Source organism: Denticeps clupeoides, chromosome 4, assembly GCF_900700375.1.
Source record: "Denticeps clupeoides chromosome 4, fDenClu1.1, whole genome shotgun sequence".
Lineage (NCBI taxonomy): Eukaryota > Metazoa > Chordata > Actinopteri > Clupeiformes > Denticipitidae > Denticeps > Denticeps clupeoides.
Genome location: NC_041710.1, coordinates 3586830 through 3599224, shown reverse-complemented (window position 1 = coordinate 3599224; position 12395 = coordinate 3586830). Strand labels below are relative to the sequence as shown.

At 50.5% G+C, this 12395-nt stretch overlaps 1 protein-coding gene across 1 annotated transcript; it reads right to left on the bottom strand.

Moving 5' to 3' along the window:
* Positions 1–11: 11 nt before the first annotated feature.
* On the bottom strand, positions 12–10280 carry emilin2a (elastin microfibril interfacer 2a). Its single transcript, XM_028977181.1, has 9 exons — positions 10082–10280; positions 9867–9992; positions 8782–8969; positions 6479–8323; positions 2731–3009; positions 2611–2658; positions 2465–2515; positions 2238–2378; positions 12–1058 (listed from the first exon to the last, which is right to left on the bottom strand). The coding sequence occupies exons 1-9, from the start codon at positions 10174–10176 to the stop codon at positions 727–729; spliced, it is 3105 nt and encodes a 1034-aa protein (XP_028833014.1). The 5' UTR covers positions 10177–10280; the 3' UTR covers positions 12–726.
* Between the last annotated feature and the right edge of the window lie 2115 nt (positions 10281–12395).

The window sequence follows — 12395 nt, the reverse complement described above, 5'->3', positions numbered from 1 at the left end:
TCTCTACAGAGTTGGTTGAATGAAATGATTTCTTTATTGCATTCTTGCGCGGTACAGAAAGCGGCTGCTCGGCGCGTAGATACAGATCGCACGGATGCCAGAAAACTGACCCAAAAAAAATCTTACACAATATTCCATGTGGTGGGGTGGCGCCTGGGAAGAACGCCGGTCATCTCCCGTGGGAGTCGGGCGGTTTGAGCGGTTGCAACAGAGACACTTGCTGCAATCTTCACCAGCCTGTAGTGGCTGATCTAAACTTGGGGTTTTGGAATAAACTACAAACGGCGGCACGAATGTCCGCCTGATGTCATTTTAAAAGCCACCGCAGGGAAAAAAAAAAAAAAAAACCATAAAATCGGAGATGAGAGGCTTCCTTGGGCAAGCCACAGATCTCCGGGAGATTAAGTTGTTTTCAGAATTCTGCTCAAAGATTACAAAAGAAATACATTTTAATTTAAGGCTATAAAAATATATAAACCTTTTTTTTCACAATTTGTAAATTGAAATAGGCCTGAAGATGCGTTTTAATGCTAAACTAAAATGTTCTAATACTTACATATTTGGCAACAGGGTAATTAAAGCTTAAAGAGTTACTTCATTACTAGGTAAATAAATTTATTATTATATTTATATTAATTGCTTTCGTCACTCTCGTACCCAGGCCAAAGTATCTTACAGTCCTACATCTGATCTCATTGGTTGGTTGGACACATGTGACCTCAGGGGCTATCTGGCGGGCGTGGCAGGGTACAGGAAGACGCCACTGAATGTGGAGAGCATCTCTCTGGACTCGGAGATGGCCAGTTGGCCAGCGGTCCTGACCACGCCCACGCGGTCGCCGCGCCTAAGTGACAGGATAAGGTTGAAAGAGGCGGAGCCTCCACAGGCGCACTGTTCTTTGCTGTGCCAGGGGGCATCGCCCCTCTGGTAACCAGCGCTGTCCAGCTTCTGGACGCTACGATTGGACACGGAGAGCACCGCCTCCACCCTCTCGCCGCGCAGTGCAGTCAGGACCACGGTAACCAGGTATCGTCCATCCATGGGCACGGTGAAAATACCTACAGAGAAGTGACGTGAGAGTTAAGGCCCCGGACGTCTGAACCATGCAACGTTTTCTTGTCACGACTAGTGTTAAACACCAAACACTACCAAACACTACCAAAAGGGTGGTAGTAGCCTAGTGGGTAACACACTCGCCTATGAACCAGAAGATGGTTCAAGACCATCCCCCGGGCGCCTGTCATGGCTGCCCACTGTTCACTCAGGGTGATGGGTTAAATGCAGAGGACAAATGTCACTGTGTGCACCGTGTGCTGTGCTGCCGTGTATCACATGTGACGATCACTTCACTTTAACTTTAAGAAGACCCAGGTTCAAACCCCACTTACTACCATTGTGTCCCTGAATAAGGGCGTCTGGTAAATGCTGTAAATGTAAGCGACGAGCGAGCAGCAGTGAGAATGTGCATTGTGTTCAGAGGGCGTTCATTTTGAACGACAGCGTGGACGAGGCTGAACTCCTCCCTGGCCAGTCACTTCAAGCACTAATTTTAAACTAAAATTATCATACCGTTGTCGGAAAATCATTGTCATCTTATAACATGATCCTTAATTAGTCCCACAAGTGGGAAATTTACATTGTCACGGCAAAAAGTGGACAGTGCACGATAAATGGCCCAGAGAATGTGCCAGCGGTATAATGTAAAAAGTCCAATATACAAATAAACAGTCTGGGAAACCTGTGGAAATAAACAGTGGATGAGGCAATTAAAAATATCTGAATATACATAAAAATGTGAACATAAGTTAGTGTCCACAGTGGATATATATATACACATGTTGCACACAAGAAAACAGGAAATGGTGTGTTGGATATAAAATAAAGTGAAGTGATTGTCACTTGTGATACACAGCAGCACAGCACACGGTGCACACAGTGAAATTTGTCCTCTGCATTTAACCCATCACCCTGAGTGAGCAGTGGGCAGCCATGACAGGTGCCCGGGGAGCAGTGTGGGGGGACGGTGCTTTGCTCAGTGGCACCTCGGCGGATCGGGATTCGAACCGGCAACCTTCTGGTTACGGGGCCGCTTCCTTAACCGCTAGGCCGCCACTGCCCCCTAGTCTACGTATGTGCGGTCAGCTGTGGTCGAGTTCTGTACGGCATCGATGCAGAGTCGTCCGCCGGATCCGGGTAAGAGGAAGGCCGGCCCTCCTGGGAGTAAAGAGCGGCTTTACCTGTGCGGGGACTGTAATGCTCCCCGTCGTTCACCAGCACCCGGTCGAAGCGCACCACGCTGAAGTCGCCAGAGAAAGGCTGGCGGGTGAGCCCGGCCGAGAAGGAGAAGGGGTCCGCCGGGCCGCCGCTCTCCGCCAAGACTGCAGGGGGCGGAGCAACAGAAAACTCTCACCGACGGCGTCCGTAACGAGCGGCGCGCTGAACCAGGACCGTGCGCCGGACTTACCGGGTGCCGCCGCTGGAAGGTGCGCCGCGGGCCTGTAGGGAAGCCGAACCACTGCAGAGTCCAGACGGAGACATCGTTTACACGCGCCGACAACATGGCATCACCGCACTAACCAAACCAATGCCGGAGAACAGAAACGCACTTACGTGGGAGCGGGTCGGTTCTGAAGGAGGCGGGGTTTACTGGCGGGTATCCTGCGATCGAACAGACTCTGGTCAATACTCAGACACGTGCACGGGGGGTCGTGACCCCGCCCGTCCACCTACCTGGCGCGCCAGCGAAGCCTTGCGACGGCGTCTGGGGGTTCGCCGTGCCCCGATCTCGTCTGACTGTCACCCGGCGCTGGTAGCCGGGGGGGCCGGCCTCGCCCGTCTCCACCACCGTCCTGGGGGGCTCCTGGTTGGGTGACGGTGGCCTGGGGGGCTGCTGAAGGATTGTCGGTGGCCGGCGGGCGGGGGGGACGATCAGAGGGATGTGGATGTGCGGGGTGCGGTGCGGGACTTGGATGATGGGTCCCACGGGCACTTGCTGTAATACCGTCACTTCTGAGAGAGAGAGAGAGAGAGAGAGAGAGAGAGAGAGATGTCATCATTATTATCAAATTAAAGTGTCACAGAAAGTGAAAGTCTTGAACTCTCCTCTCCCAGTTCCTCCAGTGACCTGGTGACAGAGCAGTGACGCTCCCGCGGGGCCCTTTTACCGCTCCGCTGTTCTCGCGCGCCCTGACGTAACCCTGCATCAACTACGCCCGCGGTGACACCCTGCCTTGGCCGTAGCTTCTTTCCTTCGGTTTTAGCGAGAATACCGCAGTAATCCGTTCATCACCATCGCAGCACACATTCTACAGTGACAATGAGCAGAATGCCACCGCGACGTGCTCACGTGTCCCTGCGGATGATTGTCGCCGAGTGGCAACTCCTCCCCGAAGTTGGGGAACCGCAGCCATCCGGCGCGGCGAGTCGGAGATGCAATCTGGCGGGAGTGGCCCCCAGGGGCCGGCAGAAACACACACTGCGTGACTCCGTGTTTACGGAGGGGAAGCACAATCACCAGCCGCTAATGGGAGCCGCGGGGGGGGCGGATGTCGGGTGGGGTTGCCGGCACCGCGAACCGCGGAGAAGCGAGAAGATGTGCTCGTCCTCCCGAACGTCACATCGCCTCCTTCCCTCGAACGTCCCCCCCCGTCCCCTGGGGTTCGCCGCAGTGTTTACTCTTATCAGACCAACGGAGACAAACCCTGGAGGGTGGGGTGGAGCGCACACACACACTCACACACACACACACACACACACACTCTCTCTCTCTCTCTCTCTCTCTCTCACATGTGGTTATTAATGACTACAATTGCCAGACGACTCTAATTTCAAGAGGCCTGGAACCCATTTTCTGCCTGGAGTAACACAACTCCTTCTCGCCGCTACTCGCAACAAACAAGCAAATACAATCAAAACGCAATTAAAGCCAATTTTACTCGCTACGTTGGACACGTCCACAAAAGAATATAGAACATTCTGCATTTCTACTGTGACGCCTTAGTGGCGTTCTCAGAATACACGGAAGTTTCCAGAATGACGGGTAGGAAGAGTTTAAATAATGCATTTTTGCCTTACATTTACGGCATTTACCCGACGCCCTTATCCAGAGTGACTTACAATCAGTAGTTACAGGGACAGTCCCCCCCTGGGGACACTCAGGGTTAAGTGTCTTGCTCAGGGACACGATGGTAGTTAGTGGGATTTGAACCTGGGTCTTCTGGTTCACAGGCGAGTGTGTTACACACTAGGCTACTACCACACATACTATACTAACTAGATCATGTAGAAGACTTTACAGTAGTAAAGAAGTACACCTTTACCAAGTAAAAAAACGTGTGATACCGTACCATTACCGCACTCGTTCCGTTACACACCTCCCTCGTTCAGCGACGTTGGTGAGATTTAAATTTCATGCGACTCGAGCCTGCAGACTTAACGTGGTAAAAGTGTCCCTCCCGTATGCGCCGGTGGCATAAATCTATGACGCCGTAGACCTACAGGCCAGTTTACGGTTAGTTTTGGTACGGAAAAAGGTGGTGGTGTGTGTGTGTGTGTGTGTGTGTGTGTGTGTGCGCCAGTCTTGTTCAACAGGCCGGACGGCCGAAGGCCACGACGCTTGTGTAAACACGTTGAAAACGCCGTACGAGGACGGACCTCGTCCAGGACCGGGACCCAGAAACAAGTCCCATGCTTCGGAAAGCTGTCCAGCTCCCCGGTCACGTCCGAGTCAGGAAACGGAGAGATGATGCCAATCTTCAGGAAGCGAGAGAGTGAGATTAGGAGTTCGGCGGAGAGTAAACTGTCCGTTCGGGCGAGATCGGCGGTTTTAATAAGAAAGGTCAACAGCGCATCGCGGCACAAGCCGAACCCGAACACGGGAAAAGGTTATGAGGGATCCGCTCCCGCCGGCGGGTGTCAGCCGGGGCGTCCGCGATGCAAAGAGCAAGACAAACGCCCTCTGCCTGCCTGGGAATTTTAATGGACTTCGACGGTGAACAATGAGCCCGACGCCGCGAGACGCCGGAGATTTACGCTAAAGAATGGAGAGGGTCATGCAAAACAAAAAGTAAACAGTTCTCACACACACACACACACACACACACACACAATGGGAAGCTGTTCGTCCAAATGGCCGAAGCATGAAAAACTTGTCACTTGTGTCATTTACATTTTTTTACATTTACGGTATTTATCAGACGTCCTTATCGAGAGCGACTTACAATCAGTAGTTACAACAACAACAACAACATTTATTTCTTATATAGCCCAAAATCACATACAGTATGTCTCAATGGGCTCAATGGGCCAGTCCCCCCCCTGGAGACACTCAGGGTTAAGTGTCTTGCTCAGGGACACGATGGTAGTAAGTGGGATTTGAACCTGGGTCTTCTGGTTCATAGGTGAGTGTGTTACCCGCTAGGCCACAACCAAATGACTGATATAAAGTTATTTCAGTAATATGCTCTGCATATGTCACGGTGGCACAGAATTAACCAAAACGGCGCGGCTAAATAAACGCGGCCATTGCGTGTAAATAGAGGATCGTTGTTAAGGAGTCCTTCGTGAGGACACAGAGACAGCTGTCGACAATGACGTCACCCCTGGGGTGTCTGTGTGACATCACCGCGTGATGCCGAACATCTGGGGCCGGAGCCCGCCCGAGGAACGCCCCGCCTCCTGGGGCTCCGGCACTGACTCAGGGGCCTAATGGAGACCAGATGCTCACGAACAGAGACGGAAAGTACAGGTTCGGGGGAGAGCAAATCCTCCGCGGGATTTTTCGTACCGATTACCCAAACTTCCCAGATTCCCAGCCAGGGTTGGGGGGTTGGGGGGGTGTGGGGGCGGAGTTATTCACCTATTCGACAAAACATTAAAAAACGTCCAGTCATGGAACGCTGTACTGTGAGCTGAGGGAAGACATTCACTCCCAGCTGTGTGGCTGGGTGAAATAAATGGACTACGGGGGACACCGGAAGGTGTGCCGGTGAGACACAGTTGCTGCTTTATCCGAAACGGTTCGTCTGAAGATGCTATCAGAAAAAAAAACCCAGAAAGGTTATACGCCTAAAACGAGGATGTGTGAGAATCGAGTTTCCCAGATCAGGCTTTGGGGGTCCAGACCTAAAAACCTGTGACATATTATAGCCATGCAGGGGTGACCTCATCGTGCTCCAGCTTCTAACTCTCCCTACCCCCCCCCCCCCCGAAAAGGCCCCGAGGGCAAACATGCGCACCTGCATCCCATAACCAGTCGGGCCGGTGAAGGAGCGACTCGAAGGTTCTCTGCAGTAATGGAAATCCACCTCAGCTGGGTCAGCTTGGCCTTTTCAGACATTATCTTTCAAGGCACGTAGGCCTGAGCTAAGCCCCGCCTCTAATTCCCATCCTGTCCTTCATTTCCCATCCAGGGATAAATATTCGTTTCATTTGGCCGCTCATCTTTAAAAGTAATGTTGGTCGCAGACTGTTAACTCACCTGGTTCCTTAGCTGCAGGATCTCCGGGAGCCCATTTAACCGACTCTGACAGCTGCGCCTGGACCTTCTGCAGGGTGTCCTGCAGGGTGACGATGTCTCCGGTGTGTGTTCCCAGAGTGGTGTCCATTTTCTGGAGGCTCCTGGACACGGCATCAAGTCTTCGGCAGGACACCTCCAGAGCTGTTAGTCGGGTGTCAAGGACCGACGCTCCTGTAAGGACGTCGGCTGTGATCTTTTTGGAGTCTCCGTACTCCGAGGTCATCTGTGCAGCCAGCTTCTCCAATCGGTTCCTTAGCTCCTCCATTTGATGTTTGCTCGCCCCGGCTTCTTCCTGACCTGGGCCCATCTGCCCTTTCAAACAACACGTGGCACTCAGGTTCTGGAGGTCCAGGCTGAACTTGTTTATGGAGCCTCCTAGCTCCTTCACAGAACCAGACAAACCATCTACATTGTCTTTCAGGTTGGTGAACCTGTTCTCAAGGTCCTCTACGTTCCTACCATTCACCTTAGACTCTACCGACAGTCCACCCACCAGCAACTCAACTTCTTTTATCTTGTCCGCATTGCTCCTCAAATCCGTATTCATAACGTCCAGGCTGTTCCTGCAGTTCTGCACATCCTTCATGAGTCCGTCCAAGCCATCCAAGCCAGGCTTGCAGTCTTTTGTTGCACAGGCATCTCCAATGGCATTCATCCTGTCCTCCAGGCCTTGGATGAGGTACTTGTTTGAGTTAATCTCATTCTGGAGGCCATCCATGGAGTCCATGTACATCCCTGGGTAGGAGTTGTTGCTCATCTCCACAAGCATTACTGTGAACTGGTCCTCCATGCTTTCCAGCCTATTTTCCAGCAGCTTGCGCAGGGTTGCCACTTCATCAGCCATGGCTTTGCTGAGCTTCTCCTCAACGTAGAAGCTGTAGAGCTCTGCATTTCTCTGAGTCACATTCATCCGGTCCTCCAGCTCTTCAACCCGTGGGCCAAAGATGTCCTCCAGCTGGATCATGGACAAGTGCTGGAGCTCGTTGTCCACTCGAGCATTCAGCACACGATGTGCCTCCGCCAACCTCTGCACCTCTCGGCGCAAGTCATTGTGCTCGTCTTCCTGCCTTGAAGGTGCTGTCTCACGATTGGTACGAACGAGTCCTTCAGACAGGCCTAGATCCTGCCGCAATGAGCTGATCTCCTTCCTCAGTTCAGCCTCCTTGGTCTCAAGCAGATTGTTCAAGTTGAAGTAGCCATTTTCCTGCCCTTCCTCACAGGTCTTCTGGACAGAGAGGATCTTCTCATCACACGTGCTCTTCAGATATGACAACTTCTGCTCAATGTCCTCGGCAAGCTCCTTCCTCAGATTCTCAAACTTCCCATCGATGTACACCTGGACCACATCCAAGTCAGAGGAGGCCCCACTGGAGATGGGAGGGCCCTGAGACGCATCCATTAGCATGCGAATCTGGCCATCGTGACCAGTCACTGTCCCTCGCAGATCCTCCAAGGCCTTGTCTTTACTCTTCAGGGCATCTGTCACGTCATCTAGCCTGGCAATCACCTCCTCTATCCCTCTTTCATCACGGGCACGCCCCCTGGTGGCTTGGTGCCCATCCAGGTGCACCACACCCTGCTCTGCTCTTGCACCGTCTGGCGGCTGAAGGTTGTTGAGGAGCGTAACCAGCATCTTGCTGGTGTCCTCCTGCAGGCTCATGCGCAGGTTTTCCCGTACGCCCGTCATGGCCGCCTGGAGGTCCAGCACAGTCTGAGAGAGTCTCTGCACTTCTTCTTCCAGCTTCTGAGTCTTGTCCACATTGCCACTTCTCACCTCATGCTGGACTGTGTCCCTGCGCTCAGCTCCTGTAACAGGAAATACATGTAAAGTTCCACTTTGGGTCGAGATTCACCACTTCCTGTCCTACATTTTAAGGCTCATTACACTCATTTCACTGGTTTAACTCTGTCTGTCTGTCTGTCTGTCTGTCTGTCTTTTTTGTTGTCTACATGTTTAGTTTGTCTCAAATGTCACTCTTGTACTGCCTGTGATCCCGGATTGTCAACGTTGCACTTTATGCCGGTGTGTAACGTTGTTTAAATGTTACCTGTAGCACCATTTACATTTACAGCATTTACCTTATCCAGAGCGACTTGCAATCAGTAGTTACAGGGACAGTCCCCCCTGGAGACACTCAGGGTTAAGTGTCTTACTCAGGGACACAGTGCTAGTAAGTGGGATTTGAAGCTGGGTCTTCTGGTTCATAGGTTAGTGCGTTACCTACTAGGTCACGTTGTTCCACGCTGTCTTGAACGTGACTTACTTTGCGGGTGCCTTGTCTGCGCCGGCCGGGGTCTCGGGTAGGACTGGGGATCGGGGACCGTTCGCCCCGTCGACGCATCTTTGCGCTCCCTGCAGTCTGGGCCCTGGAACCCGGGACAGCACCGCCACTCCAGCTCAGTGACCGCCTTGTACGCGATCTTGTAGGTCGGCCGGGACCTGGTGCGATACCTGCGACAGCAGAGTTTCCTCGCTTACTTCAATTTGAAATGGTGAATGGATCTGGTCAATGTTGTCGTGTGCTGCGTTGCCTTTTCTATGTCTGGGAACGACGAGACCTGGCGTGCGTCATGGCCATTTTACGCTCAGTGAAAATGCACTCTACATTCTACGTTTAATTGAATCGTAATGACGTATACCAAAACCAAAAGGAGCTGACTTGACACGTGAGCCCGAGCTCATGGGCATCATGTGAGGAAGACAATGAAAAAGTGGGCTGATGGGAAAACAGTGGGTTACGTAATGTCCTCCAGCGCCACATCACTCATCACATCTGGGGGTCAGATATCGCACACGCTAAAAAAACCCCACAAAAAAACCCACCTCTCACTCACTCACGCAGCTGACACCTTAAACAACTTTAAAACTGTGTGTGTGTGTGTGTGTGTGTGTGTGTGTACACACAGAGACAACGTAAAACCGCCTGTCCAGATACAACCAATGATCATTAGATAAATATGTATATATACCCAGTCCTTGTAATAAGAACTTCATGGTCTAGGGTCAAATGTACATTTAGCCTAAATATAATGTTTAATTAAAACAGGAAGGTTTGACCGTTACTAGTAACTAGACGAAGGGCCTGGTTAAAAGGGACAGTGACCCAGTGTCTCGCCCCGCCGGTGTCATTTGTGCTCACCGATTGTCACCGATGATTTAAAACCAGCAACATCATAAATTTTTCTTCACACCCAGAAGGCGCAATAAAAAGTGCAATGCGGCCTTTTCACATCCACGGCCACGATTGTTCTCGCTGTTCCTGCGTTTATGCCTTTAGGGGCTCATCAAGACTGACTGCCCTGTTACGTGGGTGCGTTCATGTCCCCTCTCCCCACTGGAGGTACTTACATGGCCTTCTGCTCACAGTCTGGAAGATGTGGGGGACAGGGGCCGAGCCCGGGCTCCACGAAGCTCTCCACGCTCCCCTGCACCGCGCAGCTCACGTTCTTCTGCACGATAAACGCACACCAGTTCCTGCGAAGGACAAGGAAACGCGGGGGATCAGGGACCCCCCCAGCAGACCCGGACCCCGTCGCGTCCCGGTTCCCCCCGCTGCTCCTCACCTACTCCGGTGCCGGTGCGCGCCGGACGGGGACGCACCGGTCAGAGAGAAGCCCACGATCATGCAGAAAACGGACAGGCCGCCTCGCGTCCTCATGGCGTCCGATCCCGGGCATTTAAAAAAGAAAAGAAAAGATGGAGAAAAAGAGACGCGGAGCTCCGGCCCAGCCTGGTCTGGAAGTGGCTGGTGGAGGGAGAGGCGGACTCCCCCTCTTCCTGCCCCGGCCTCCTCCCCGCCGACAGGCAACGCGCAGCTGAATAAACGCCGAATTACGCACGACGCCATTCACATTCACATTTACATTCACACGGGCGCCATGCATATCATTAACAACAAAGTAACACTGGCGACCCACACTGAACATACCCATCTTCTACATGTCCCTGGTTTACAGGGGACATTCAAGTCAGAATGGGGAGATTCAAAAGTCAGAATGGTGAGATTAAAGTCAGTGGTGAGCAAAAAAGTTAGAATTGTGATGTTAAAAAGTCAGAATGTTAGATTAAAGTCAGTGGTGAGCAAAAAAATTGAATTGTGAGATTAAAAAGTCAGAATGTTAGATTAAAGTCAGTGATGAGCAAAAAAGTTAGAATTGTGAGGTTAAAAAGTCAGAATGTTAGATTAAAGTCAGTGGTGAGCAAAAAAGTTAGAATTGTGAGGTTAAAAAGTCAGAATGGTGAGATTAAAGTCAGTGGTGAGTAAAAAAGTTACAATTGTGATATTAAAAAGTCAGAATGGTGACATTAAAGTCAGAAATGTGGAGATTAAAATCAGAATGGGGAGATTAAAGTCAGAATTGTGAGGTTAAATAGTCAAAATGGTGAGATTAAAGTCAGTGGTGAGCAAAAAATTTTGAATTGTGAGATTAAAAAATCAGAATGTGAGATTAAAGTCAGTGGTGAGAAAAAAAATAGAATTCTGAGATTAAAGTCAGAATTGTGATCTTAAAGTCAGAATGGTGAGATTAAAGTCAAAATTATGAGTTTAAAGTCAGAATGGTGAGATTAAAGTCAAACTGGTGAGATTTAAATCAGAATGGTGAGAAAAAAGTTAGAATTGTGAGATTAAAAAGTGAGAATTGTGAGATTTAAATCAGACTTGTTAGAAAACGTCTGTTAGAATTGTAACTTTATTCTCAGCATATACCATGACTGTTTTTTTAGAAGTCATGACATTTTTTGTGGCCCTAATCCTCTTCAGTAGAAAAGTAATTGCTCAGGTGCGGATGATGCAGAATTAACGTTTATTTTAAAGGGAATAATGGGCTTCCAAATACAGTTTTATCTTAATATCTCCAGGAGCTGATGACCAGGGGTCTGACCATTAGGCCGAGGTCACTGTGGGTTCTGGGGTATAAACAGTTCCCTTAATCACATTTATGGCATTTATCAGACGCCCTTATCCAGAGCGATTTACAGTCAGTAGTTACAGGGACAGTCCCCCCTTTGGGACACTCAGGGTTAAGTGTCTTGCTCAGGAACACAATGAACCTGGGTCTTCTGGTTCGTAGGCGAGTGTGTTACCCACTAGGCTACTAGCACCCCTACATCACCTTAACTTCATACGCGCTGATCGAATAAAGTGAGGGGTGAGTGAGTAACCCACTCGCCTATGAACCAGAAGTCCCAGGTTCGAACCCCACCTGCTACCATCGCGTCCCTGAGCAGGACTCCAGGAGGGACTGTCCCTGTCCACGTAAATCCTGATTGCAAATCGCCCTGGACACGGCGCTGCGGACGTGCAGTACCTCCCGCCACCGACAGAGGGCAGTGCGGCCACACGGTAACTCGCCGCCCCCCTTCCCCCCGACTCGGACCCTCGCCTGCGGATGGACTTCGGCGTTACGTAACGTAACGCGTTACGTGAGGATGAGGATGTGCAGCAGACCCGCCTGCTGAAGGTAACATGCGGCGGTTTTTTGTTAGCAAAACAAAAAAACCAGGAATCAGGTAGTTTAAAAAAAAAAAAAAAAAAAAAAAAAAATTAACTTGCATTCACTTACAGAAATTTCAACTTAAAGTACCTGAGCAAACCTCCAGTCTGATTAAAACTGACAAATTCACTCCATGCGTGTACTAGATCTGTACATCTAGAAATACACAGTGAAAGAATAGTTAAGTAGGCACGCCTTTTACACATACTTTACATAAGATTGAAACGTATCGAATGTGTAAACCTGCTTGTTCCATGCTGACTATGCCTGCCCCGAAAGCAATGCAAGCACAATATATAATTACAATATAATTATAAAGTAAACGTGATGTGGTGTTACTCCAGTAAACGGCATACGTAAAAGTTCACTGGTGGTGTACTTC